General features: G+C 38.5%; 2 protein-coding genes across 3 annotated transcripts in view; one reads left to right on the top strand and one right to left on the bottom strand.

Annotated features, from left to right (window-relative positions):
* The window catches only part of LOC131777313 (DNA-directed RNA polymerase III subunit RPC2), a 23,140-nt gene extending 20,181 nt beyond the window's left edge, over positions 1 to 2,959 (top strand). The window contains exons 46-49 of the mRNA XM_059093585.2: positions 381 to 427; positions 790 to 849; positions 1,172 to 1,261; positions 2,071 to 2,959. Of these exons, the coding sequence (XP_058949568.1) occupies positions 381 to 427; positions 790 to 849; positions 1,172 to 1,261; positions 2,071 to 2,203 (330 nt within the window). The 3' untranslated portion in view covers positions 2,204 to 2,959. The remainder of the gene's footprint in view (positions 1 to 380; positions 428 to 789; positions 850 to 1,171; positions 1,262 to 2,070) is intronic.
* LOC131777314 (WD repeat-containing protein 76) lies at positions 2,910 to 12,934 on the bottom strand. Of its 2 annotated transcripts, XM_059093586.2 has the most exons (15): positions 12,806 to 12,934; positions 12,125 to 12,223; positions 11,415 to 11,485; positions 10,653 to 10,785; positions 9,551 to 9,643; positions 9,316 to 9,414; positions 8,653 to 8,711; positions 7,805 to 7,958; positions 7,084 to 7,242; positions 6,529 to 6,656; positions 5,819 to 5,923; positions 5,245 to 5,391; positions 4,626 to 4,682; positions 3,893 to 3,995; positions 2,910 to 3,681 (listed from the first exon to the last, which is right to left on the bottom strand). In XM_059093586.2, exons 1-15 carry the CDS (start codon positions 12,866 to 12,868, stop codon positions 3,529 to 3,531), a joined length of 1,623 nt encoding a protein of 540 aa, XP_058949569.1. In that variant the 5' UTR covers positions 12,869 to 12,934; the 3' UTR covers positions 2,910 to 3,528. The 2 variants fall into 2 exon arrangements, with proteins under 2 accessions (XP_058949569.1, XP_058949570.1); XM_059093587.2 differs by lacking the exon at positions 9,551 to 9,643.

Below are 12,934 nucleotides of genomic sequence, written 5' to 3'. Positions count from 1 at the left end.
TGATGGTAATCGAGAATAACCTTTCCTTAACATTTTCTTTTAAATTGATTAGTGTTGTTTTCTTTTTAAGAAAATCAATTAATCGTCTATTTATTGTTTATCTAATATGATACCTTCACTGGAGAAAAACACACTTTATCATAGTGATTATGTTGAATTGATAATCAGCCAATCTAGGGGTACTAGTATAAGTCTGGGCACTTTTGTCAAACCCGTATAAAACGGGCATTAGCCCCAATAAGCTCCTATCTTTTGCTTCCTTCTTTTCCCGTCAGACGAAACTGTATCCGCGTGTCTCGTGGGTTTAAGCGTGAGCCGGTTTTCTGCCTTGTTAGAACGGTGTTGTATTTTGTTGTTACGGTTTTTGATGATCTTTTCAGGGTCCCCGAGCTGTGCTGACCAGACAACCAACAGAAGGACGATCACGGTGAGAAATACCTTAACCTTCTCTTAGGAAAAAGCCCAGATTATTGTTAAAACTGTAGCTGTATGATAAAGTTCCCATTTGGGCATCGGAAAAATAAACGCTTCTGCGGGAACAAAGAACAACAAGTGACAAAGAAGAGGGAAAATTCAGAAGAAGAAGCAAGCAAATCAGTCAGATGCCCAGCGTCACGCGCGAGGAAACATGTTCGACCAAACTGTTATTATTTGTTCTTTTATATTTGACTCGACTTAGTGGGTGGCGCCTATCTCAATCCAAAAAGAAAGCAGTAATCGGCAAGATGTAACTTTACAGACAGACTCTTTGTAAATATGTTTCTTACGAACACTTGTTTGTGTTATCAGGGACGGCGGATTAAGGCTGGGAGAGATGGAGCGAGACTGTTTGATAGCTTACGGTGCCAGGTGAGTGAAGTAAACAAGAGTAAGTCTTGATATTGAGCTGTGTATAATTTATAAGAGAAATTCTTTTTCCGCAGCCCAGCCGAGATTTATATATGAGGGGGGCAGGGAACTTTGAAATAATCAATAGAAAACCTCCTGCCGAAGGAAAAAATGAAAAAGTTTGTCGCGTGAAGCTCAGGAAGATAAGGAAGAACGCAAGGAAAAATGAGACTGAAAATTAAATTCGAGCACAGAGGAATCAACCATCTCTTTCCTCAGAAATAAAATTGCATCTCCTTCCCTTTCCCAATTGTAAATACAAATATTTTTTTCCCACGAACAGCATGCTCCTTCTTGAAAGACTAATGATATCAAGTGACGCCTTTGAAGTAGACGTGTGCAGCGAGTGTGGCCTTATGGGATACTCAGGATGGTAAGGATGTAGTGGCCAACACTATATCAGCTGTCTGTTTTAGTTTAGATTCTTGATATTTAAACCTAGTTTATGGCTTACCTCACTGGCAGGTTTTTATGTCGCTCAGTTGGTTCTTCGTGTGAATGCGACAATTGAATCATAAGTGGAACTCGGGCTCAATAACTAACTGCTGGTCCTCTCCGAAGATTCTCTCTTCGGGGAAAAACGAATACCAAACAAATGATCCGAACATAGGCGAGAGACGGAAATCGAACCAAAAGGAAGTCAGATTGTGTTCTACGCTCGCGACAAATGTAGACCATTTTATAGCTTTCATAAATCGCATGAAAATTATCAAGAAAGAAATGGTCTTTATTAAAAGAGACAACAGTTAGTGGATTTTTTTTTCCATCCATCTGTTTTTGTTGTTAACATTAGGAATGGAGTACAGTGTTGGCCTCATAGATGAGGAAAAAATTTTGAAAAACCTGAATTGCAGAGTTTTACGTTTTACAAAACTTATTTTTAATGGCATTTCGTTGTGAAATAACAGAAATGTGTACTTTCTTGGTGTGTTTGTGTCTCAGTGTGCTTGTCCATGGTAACTGACTTTTACTTACTATGTGGTTTTTCACCAAATGAAGCCGACCTAAGCTTACGTGTAGCCGTACCCTCCCCCCTCCCCAGGAGTAACGTTTCTCCTTGGGAGGGTGGAAGGTTTCGGCTACACGTAGGCCACCTGCACCGCTTTTAATTGTGTGAAATGTTGCCATTTTTGTATGATTATGGGGTACGATTAATTTTATCTTGCATATTTTTTTTTGTAGGTGTCATTACTGTTCATCTTCTCACAATATTTCAACTCTAAAAATACCTTACGCTTGTAAACTTCTGTTCCAAGAACTTTTGTCCATGAACATAGTACCGCGGCTATCGCTAAAACACTACACGGATGAGTGAAGACGCCTTAAAATACCCCTATCATTGCCAGATTTATCACAGAGGACCTGGCAGAAGAATTGTAGGCACATATGGTAGGGATGAAATACTCTGCCAATGGAATTACGTGCGATTAAGATCCAGTTATCTGAAGGGGAAAATTCCTTTAACTGGGAGTTAAAGGTGGCACACAAAATGATTTTCGGGAATCTTGGAAACTTCGTAGCTCTTGAAAAGCTGCTTTTTTGTAAATTGAAACATTGTATAAACGGTTGACTATAAAACAGTGCGAACTTTGTTAGTGCTGTCGTTGTTAGATTGTGAAAATAAAGATGCATCACCTTCGTTAAAACAATGGAAGGCAAAGTCGATGAGCCTTAGCCAGTGCTGCTTTGAATTCTTTCAGTCTGCCAGTTGGCCAGTTTTTTTTTGTTTGTTTGTTTGTTTGTTTGTTTGGGTAGGGTAACTCATACACAGACCAGTATTCAGGTCAGTTTCAAACACCTTTATCTCATTCACACGACCTCGCACTGATTCTTCACTGTGGAAAAATTGTAGGTGCAGCAAAGGTGTTGATATGCCGCCATGACCGTACTGAGCACCTGCCACAGGGTTGCATTTGAACATGGAGTTGAATCGTCACTCTAATGTATTACTTTAAAAAAACAAAAATAACAACACAAAACAAAACAAACAAAAATCAACGGAAATCACTGAAAAACGAGGATAATTTTAACAACTTTATTACATTGTTAAGTTATTGAGTTTCCGTCAGGGGTTGGGTGGGTAATGCATTTGTAACAAAGTCCAGTCATTATAATTGTAGCATCATATCACATGACACAATGGGGATAAAAATACAACTAACTCGATCAATAAAAACCGTTTTTGCTTAGTCTCTGTCAAACTAACCCTCGAGAATTACTCATCCATTATCCGTTACCATAACTTGAAATAGGTTAAAAAGATACGACTGGCCTGGGAATTTGAATAAAAACAGCGGTGAGAATGTAACAACACAACATATTGATCATTATCGATTACTTGTGTAATTATCGGAACAATACTCGTGTGTTCACGCTTCCCTACACGAAGTGTAAAGTCACTAATTTTCCAAAAAATTGTTTCTCATTTTCATTTGGATATAGTTGCTTTGTTCTCCATTTCTTGCTTAAAACGGATGTGCAGTTCTTCGGACCGTCAGGAGTCTAGAATTAATTTTAATTCCAGCAAGCGAGCCAGCCCATTTTCGATTTCCATTTACCCTCTAACGGCTCGACATCCTGCGTGGAATTTACTCGTGGACATTCACGCGAGTGAATAAATGGAGAGACGATGGGCAATTATTAAGTCCATAGGTAGACCTTTCCACTTGAGTTTCCACCAGCCAGCATGTTAACCGAGGGATGAAGGACATTTAAGGAATTCACAGAGTTGAGGTTCTCATGGGTTAAATGCATCAATGCGTTACTTTTTAGCTCGGAGGAAAAAATATCAATCTGCCGAAAAGAAGATCAAAGAAGGTTATCCACGGTAAGTGCTTAGCTGATTGTAAGTTTTAACTTGCCTGAGCATTAACATCCAAAGCAGGGGTTTCGGTAGCCTTCTAACGCACTGTATTTCGTTGACGAGAAGAAGAATTTCGTCTATAAAAGAAATGTGGTGCACAGCGAATATAAATTTTCATACGATATTAATAGTGATATTAACCTGTCGTGGTCTTCTCATGCTCCCAACAACCGCATATTTTTCAAATTTAGGATCCCAAGTGGCACGAAAACTAGTGAGCCAGCGTCCAACTTGATTGTCATGTCTGAAAACAAAAATTACACCAGAAACACAGGTGAGTAATAGTGCAAAGGGACTTGTCTTCACGAGCGGAACATGTACGAGCCAAAGCAAAACACGAAGACCTTGCGAAGTGTTGATCATTACTGTCTTCTAATACACTTTTTTCGTCTTCTAATTGTGAAAAGACGAGCGTTATTCAGTAGAGGGTCATAACGATAAACCAATTGAAAGTAGTCACCGAGGCCAATCAGAACAAAGGAAATATCACCATGATCCACTGAGAGCTCAAAGCGAACTCAGACACAGGTGACCGGACCTCGAGCGCGGGAAACGAGTGGGTCAAGACTGGTTCTAGTTTGACATCTCATTGCTTGAGAGAAGGTACGAAATTTTACGACCAATCACAAATCAAAGTGAAGAGAACCCAACGTAATCCTGGAATGATTCTGACACTTAATTTAACTGTATGTTGTTACTCATAACGATGAACGCTCTACTGCGTCCTTCTTTGTTGGCTAACGTCGCGATTTTCCTTCTGCTGTTAAAGTACAGCAGCCCTTAATAATATGACACAAAACGATCGTGGCAGAGAAAAGAGCTTATCAAACCAAACACGGACGGAAATGGAGCTGATCTTCTCAATTCGAATTACCTGAAACAACACTTGGCTGCAGTGGAGACTATACCAGAAGCGTCAACGTCATTGATACTAAAAAACAAAATAGAGAAGGCAATATATGGTTAGAGCTTCACTGTATCAGGTCAGTGAAGCTGCGCCTTGATGAACAAATATACAGCAACCCTTTCCCTTCCAAGTGGAGGCGCGGGGCCTGATGGTTAGTGCGCTCGACTCCGGATCGGGTGGTCCGGGTTCGAGCCCTGGCCGGGGTCATTGTGTTGTGTTCTTAGGCAAGACACTTTACTCTCACAGTGCTTCTACAAATGGGTACCAGCAAATGTGCTATGGACTAACATCCCATCCAGGGGGGAGTAGCAATACTCCTTGCCGCTTCATGCTAAGAAAACCGGAGTTAAGCACCGACCCCATGGGCCCATATACTACTTTACTTACTACTTTCCCTTCCAAGACTTGAATACAAAATATTCGCTATAGGCCGTCCCCTGTTGTTGTTTCTCTATCTTCTTATCACCTTTTTGTACGAAAATTTAGGGGGAAAAATTATCTATGAACATTCCGACCCGTAAGTAATGAAACTACTAGACTTAGCCGCACTCTCACAGGGGAGAATTCAACTTGCGCTATCACTTACGTAACGTAATCATCCATTGACGTCACCAACACCTGACTGCCAGTCAAAGGAGAAAAATAAGCTGAGGAAGTGACACGGGTTCGCTGTAAACTGCTCAACTTTGATTTCATGTTTTTAATGTTCCGTATGTCCCAGAATGCTACTGACCTGAAATTCAGGAGAAAAAGAGAAGATGAGAAAATTCCGTGGGTGAACACGGCTTACAAACGACTGATGGCTTTGGTGACTGTAGAATCCTACAAAAAATTCAAAACTGTAAGTGTCCGACTTAAAACGCTGTCAGAGAGAGAAGGAATGCCCAGAGATGGTTTAAAAAGGAGTGGGAGTGGCCGGTAGGCTAACGATAGGGCCAAAAGCTGATTTTCCCGCCTCTCATCCATGGATTATGCTTCTGGTTGCTACTACTGTTCAGTTTTATTAATTCAGCCAACAACAAAAACAAATTCTCCCCTGTAGCTGGTTATCGGGAGAAGATACATGTTAATCACTTTTGGGAGTTAAAGCACAATACTGAGAACCCAGAAGGTCGAGATTGTACATATATCTCAAACCACGGCCTACTGCAAAAGCTTACCCGTCGGTGGAAGATGTGAGGAAAAGATTACGGTTTAACGGATGGACATCAATGCACTTGATAACTTTGTCATGAAGGCCATAACTTTGCTCTGCTATGGTTTTGCTGAAAGACATTGATTGTTAGTAATTGCCTGATTCAGCAACTCTGTCATTGAAAAGGTTGTTTCAAACTGAGACACTCTGAAGCGATATGTCAACCAAACAGCATAGACTATTTTCGACAACGTGACCAGGATGGACCAATCAGAGACGGGTACGCATAGAAAGATAGATTAAGAGAGATGGCAAGTTTTGAGCTCGGTCAAGAAATAGAGAAAGACGTACTTCGTCTTGTCACGGGCATGGGATAAGGCAAAAATTCCGAGTCCCCGTGAGGAATCGAACCTCAGACCTTCGGATTCCGCGCTTTAATGCTCTACCACTGAGCCACCGGAGACCATACGGTGAGCGAAGTCTATTACGAAGCATTCTTCTTTGTTTTTTCGCTTACTTGACGATGATTGGTCCAATTTGGTCAGACGGTTAAAAACACTCGATTTCAGCTTGGAAACACCCTGGCTAGTTTCACTTTGCTCCAAAGTATTTGCTCCTTAACTTTATTGTGATGGAGAACACAATTTTCTCAAACGTAAACTGATCACCATATCGGTGAGATTGTATAGGACGGTATTGAGCCAATTGTAGGCACAGTAATGTCAACAATCTTACCTGTTTGTTCTTGTGTCAACTACCATGACATAACCAGAGTCAGTCGCCGCTAAGATTGTACTGCTGCTGGGCGAGCCAAACGCAAAGTACATGAACCTGGAATAGTCGTCATCATCAAAAGAGTAAACCTGAAACGAATGTCAAATTGGAAGACTGAAAAACGCGTTAAAATTTGAAGCTTTTCTGTGTGCTGAAGTAATGAGTGGCCACGGCGCACCCAAAACTCGCCGCTACACAGGACAGTTGAATCTTCTCTGAAATCCACTGTTTAAATGGACGACAACAATTAGAAAATTAACAGGTGAGAATCGCATAGGCAGCCAAGGTCACATTTAAAGTGCTTCTGAAACTCTGGAAAGTTCGTATTTTTGTCGGCTGTCAGTTGCAATTTTCAAAAAAAGTTATAGTATCTTATACAGCTGTACACATTCCTGCTGCAAACAAGCTTTCAAACACACCATTGGAACTACCCCTTGGTAGTCAAATTAAGAGTTGATATCCTTTCGCTTTTCTTTATAATTTGAATATCCCAACTTGATGTCATATCTATGTTACCTCCTGAAAAGTAGCCGCCCTGAAATCGCCGCACCTCAGTGTTCCATCGTAGCTACATGAATAAAGTTTTCCATAATTTCCTGGCTCAAATGATATGCAGTTGATAGGACGAGAATGTGGTTCAAACAGGTACACACCATCGTCCCCCTTTGAAGAGTCCTAGAACAAACATAAAGATGTGTCAAAGATAAAAAGGAGCTTGAAAATTATTGTATCTCAGGGAATTGTCCAACATATTTTCACATTTCATAAAGGAGAAGTGTGTTCCTGAACTGAACCATATAATTTTTATCTATACCATTTAAAAGTTTATGCAAAAATTTATTAATAGAATTGTTTCAAGATTTTAAGGAGGAGACTGTCATTTTTCAAACAGTCCTCCAATGTAATCCAATATGCTGAAAATAAGACTTCAGATGCCACCATTTAGTCAGGCTGGAACGTGCTGCTCACAAATAGCTTGGTAACCAGCCAACTGTGCCAGTTTCATTTAGCTTGCACCCCATTTCAAATTAGCAACGTCAAAGAGTTTGACTTCAGCCATGTTGTGTCCTTAAATCTGTTATGTCATTGGTAAGGCAGATTTCTCAGCAATTTTCAAAGTTGTAACATCCACAATTAACTTTTTAACTCATTGATATTCATGCATGTTACTCTTCAGAATCTAAAATTGCATGCCACAACATCCTAATTCTTCTTAAACTTAAAACCAATTTCTTACCACATCCCATATGCCAAGGTTCCCCCACTTGTCCCCTGCCAGCACAAGTGTTTTGTATTTGGCAGGATGGAAAGCCATCGAAAAGATTCTGTGTGGAACAAGTTTAGCGACATGTCCTTCTGTGATTTCTAAAGATTGCATGGCCTTTTTGTAGCTGAAAAGAGAGAGAAAACTTTTGAGTTTAGGGTTAGATTTTGGGGCAACCACATCTAACTTAGTCTGAATCCCATCAAAGGTCATATCTAGTCAGTTTATCTTATGTAGCAAGTAGCCACCTCTATAGAGAAGTACTTATTCCTGAATGATATAAATTTTTTTAATCAGTGAAAATTATGTACATTTTGCTGCCCCAAGCAATGGAAATGAAAGCTTGCTGCAATCAAGCCTGGTGAAGCTTGTGGCATGAGAGAACTGGACTTGGCAAACAATACCAACTACAAACATCAGGTGAGTACAAAACAATTTGTCATAGCGCTGCCCATATATGTAATCAGTATCCTAGTCTTGAGTTAAGATTTAAATTAACCCTTTCACTCTCGTGAGTGACCAGGACAGAATTTTCTCCTAACAATATCAATACAATATCAACCAGATAAGTGATGAGAATTAAGAAAAATATCAATTTGGGGATAATTAGTTGATTTAATACTAAATTCTCTGAACTAACATGATAAGAATTGTATTAATGATGGAAAGGAAAATTACAAATTTGATCTGGGAGTTAAAGGGTTAAGGAATGTAAGTTCTCTAATGGATATATGTACATGTAAGCATCCAGGCAAGGACCCTATTCAGTTCAAATCTTATTAGTTGACCCTGTCAACACTGCACTTGATCAAGTAACCAACCTCACAACATCTGGGTCTATAGCAGCATCATCATCCGCATTTTCCTTTGACTTTTCCAGCTTGCAAGAGACAAAAGGCAATCATCATCAGCTTATTATAAAATGATATCATAAGGGGAGGTTCTTGGGAAGAGACAATTGTCAAACAAAACTATTTATTGAAAAAAATAAATCAACACAATTAAACACTGACATCAATTTTGCAAGGTGAAATATGTGTAGATGTTGTAAGAATAATTATGCCTTCACTGGTAAACTAGTTTGGGTTGAAAATGCAAGTTGATCAGTAAGTTAAGATTAGCTGTCCAAGTTAATCAAAGTTAGTTATCACAACTACTGTAAGTGGCCAGAGATCAGGTAACAAGGATGGGAAAGAGTAAAAGATGGCAGTTTTTCCACACTGGGTTCATTTATCTCATCCACAGGAACCATTTGGCCTCTGCAGGTGTCACCCTCTTTTCAGCAAGTGACCACATGAATGCTGTATCTTAAAATCACATTGTACTTTTAACTGACCTATAAATACAAAAATCATCTCAACAGCAAGATTGAGACCAGAAGTAACTGCCTAAAATTGGCATCATTCAAATCCAAAAACAGAGGAAGATGCCACCCACAGTACCTGTGAATCCAACTAGTGCCTTGCAATATGCTTAAGACTTACTATGTTTGCCAAGACAGTCAGTTCATCAATAAATTCCTGTGAATGTGTCTGCTCAACATTATTACAAGGCTCCATTTCCAAAGGTCCAATCTTACGTGGCTGGAAGAACAGTGAGTAAAAAAACCTTTTCAAAGTTGATGTAAGTACATTTGTATATATATGACCTTATAAAGTGGAATGGTGAAAGTTTTGTTGACTATCATTTTACAGCTTGTTGCTTTATGACCTTACTTACAGAATCATAGACAGTTTGTGATGCTATCAATGAGTTAATATTCTTTAATCCAACAGCTTTAAGTGCAGGTTGACGAAAATATCGAAAAGTTCTCTAAATGAAAAAGGGCAAACAAAAGTTGTATCAGAGAGATGCATTTGATGTGGAAAATAGACCTGGGAGACCAGAATTTAAGCTTGAACAAATCTTTATTCGCAAAATTGGCTTTTGTGGAGAACCAGTAGGTACATCAAGTGTTAAAAAGGAAGTCAAAAGTTGAAAATGAAAAGTATTATGAAGATAATGATGAATAGCTCTTTTTTGTAATTGATAAATTAATTGTTCCTTAATTTTTTGTGTGTGTTGACTGGTATGGGTGCTTTCTCGTAACAAAGAGGTTTCTGGTTTCTGAATGATGGGGGAAAGATCAAACAATAGTGACCACCCTTTAAAATCCATCTGAAATTATGCTGTGATTAATTACATTTCAGCTTTACATGACTTGTGATTTCTCTCTCTTGAGAGCTGAAATTCATCACCATGGCTCTGAATTTCTTGAGAATCAGTTACTTACTCCTTAATAAATTGCTATCAGTTAACCAACAGATATAGAAATAAAAATGTTTTAAATAAGCAATATTTTCTAAAACAAAAAGAAAAGACTTAAATTTGGTCTTGCTCAGTAGGCAATATTCAGCCCTCAGGGCAGAACATACAATTTTCTTACCTAGTTTGAAAGAAAATACCAAGATAATTAACTCAAGAATATTAATTTTGCTGCAGTGGGTAATGGATTCTAAAGGTGTGATTCATGGAAAGATCCAGAAATTACTGTGATTCTGAATTGCTGACATTGCAAATTGGTTCATGAACACTGTTTTGGGATAGGGCTAGAAAAACATTGTGGAAATTAAAGAAATAAATCCAAAACCCAGCTTGTCCTTAGGGCTTGGAAGAAGGTGTACCTTGTCTAGATCTCTCCCAGCAAGTAACTGAGTTTGCCTTTTTTCAAGATTTAGTTTACCCAAACAATGGCCCAAAGTTTAATCCATGGTATAGTGACCTGAAATATGTTTGTAGTTTGCACACAAATTTTAAACAGAACATTTAAACAACTTCTCACATGTTCATCAACAGTTTGGTAGATCTCAGAACTTGATGGCTCAGGAAGCAATTCACCACTGGGGTCTTTCTTGCGAATACGAAGTGACTGACGTGTGGGAAGTGCAGGCACAGCTTGTGTAGTCTTTTTGGGCCTGTAAGAAATATCATAGTAGTTCTGCATTGGTCTGAATGGCATGATTCTTTTTCAACAATTCCTTTGGGAAAACAATTTTGAGTATTAATCCAAGAAAGTTGTTTCAGAACTCTGAACTTTTAAGCCTTTCTATCAAGTTGAATGTTATAATTATACATATCTACCTCTCACTAATTGAGTTGAAGGTTTGTACTGTAAGATGCAGACTGAGAGAATGAGATAGTAAGATAATCACCATATTTCTTGGTTCAAAAAGTAGAAGAAAATTTCAGTTCAATCAACCCTTTGAATTTAGTGGGCAGTAAAGTGAAATATTGCCAGCCAAAATTAACCAATCATACTCACTGACAGCAGTGTTCTCCTTTTCAGGCAGTAACCAGTAACATTTACCACCTGTAATACCTCCTAATACCGTTTAAAATTGCTTGGAATTCTTGAAAATTAAACAAGTAAAATGATTGCTTTACTGGTTTGAAAATTTATTTTACCTGTCATGCTTAAAGTAAGGGAGAACCCTGGGACAGATATAATAAATCTGTGTATTAATCATTTCCTAAGATGAGTTTTGTGACTACAAATACTTGGTTTCTTAGAAATTGTGTCAAATAATTTGTAATGTAAATCTACCTTGTCAGCCCTCTTTCTTTCACTTTTGATGGAGTAGGCCTTGATACAGCCTGGTTAAATTCATTCTTCACCTAAGAAGGGAAGAGTAAGATAAAAGGAAAAGCAGAAACAATGAGTAAAAAAAAATTCTGCACTTGAGCGACATCGCCCAGTGATCTAGCTAGAGCTTTTCACTGTTTCCTCAGCCTGGAGTAACTAGGAGTATCACTCCTGCCCCCTGGATGGGATGCCAGTCTATTCCATGGTTAACCCCCCCCCCCCCCTTCCCCCAGAATTTCATCAGGATTCTCTGACAATTTGCTGGTACCCATTTAAATTCTTGGGTGAAGAGAGGCACTGTGTGAGTATATTTTGTCCAAGAACACAACACAATGACTTGGACTTCTCAAGCAGGATTCCAGCACAGTAAATATAAGGGGACCAAGTCTCCCACACACAATGAGTATGCATTTTATAATTCAGTCTGCTCCGATGTATTGGTATTGCCACTCTTCTTTACTGAAGTGTGATATGCCTTGATATTTTGATGTATAGTCAGTGAACGTGGCCCTACACTTCTGATGACTAAGTATTCCTCAGATATATATATATATATATATATATATATATATATATATATATATATATATATATATATATATATATATATATATATATATAAATATATGGGTATATGCAAAAGCAAAATGGCATAACAGCAAAGTCATTACCTCGGTAAGTTGAAGGCCATCAAAAAATTCACTGTTCTGTCTGATATTCTCCAGACGCTTTTTCTCATATTCTGACAACTCCCCACTGCCATGAGCATTCTTAAGCAAACACAGAAGATGTAAGTAAGACTGTCAAATAAAATTTACTGTCATGCCCCTTGAACTTAAAAATGATTATGTAACACACTTTCGAAATGTCTGCATGGTACGATTATAATGAAAACATAAACAGAAAGCTTTAGCAATCATAAACAACAAACTGATGACTGTGGATGAAATTCATTCATTGCTGATCATCTGGCAATTTCCCTTCCCAAAAAGTTTCTTTTTAAGGTTAGTAACCCGACAGATGTATATTCATAGACACAAAGATTTGTACATACATCCCCAGTTCTAATTGCTGTATTGCGGTAAAATCGAACCTGATTTTGTTAGATTTCTTTCAACACATTATATTATTGCCGGTGCCTTACAGGTATAATTGCATACTGATTCATATTAAATAGACAGTTTCTGATTCCCTGACTGAAGAATGTAACAGCGAACCCTTTGGTTTGCGAATTTTGCCTCGCTCATGTTGATCAGGGTTGGGTAATGAATGATCCGTTCAGCGGAAAGTCAGATGACTGATCAATACAACAAAATCGTTTTACTCGACAAGCTATGCTCGAATAGCCTTACCTCTTTTAGTCTCTTTGATTTTGGTGACAGTCCAGGACTTGAATCGCGATGTTTCTTCGGCATTATTGCTGATCGAGTATTCTTTATGAGGTAGTTGCATAATAACAAGTAACAAAGCCCCACTGTAAT

The sequence above is a fragment of the Pocillopora verrucosa genome, chromosome 3 (genome assembly GCF_036669915.1).
Source record: "Pocillopora verrucosa isolate sample1 chromosome 3, ASM3666991v2, whole genome shotgun sequence".
Classification (NCBI taxonomy): Eukaryota; Metazoa; Cnidaria; class Anthozoa; order Scleractinia; family Pocilloporidae; genus Pocillopora; species Pocillopora verrucosa.
This window is presented reverse-complemented; position numbering and strand designations above follow the sequence as displayed.

Coding starts and splice junctions, on each gene's coding strand:
- LOC131777314 (XM_059093586.2), bottom strand. CDS start 12,868: ATGCCGAAGAAACATCGCGATTCAAGTCCTGGACTGTCACCAAAATCA. Junction 12,224..12,805: donor AATCAAAGAGACTAAAAGAG/GTAAGGCTATTC, acceptor TGTTTGCTTAAG/AATGCTCATGGCAGTGGGGA. Junction 3,682..3,892: donor GCATGAGAAGACCACGACAG/GTTAATATCACT, acceptor TCTTTTCGGCAG/ATTGATATTTTTTCCTCCGA.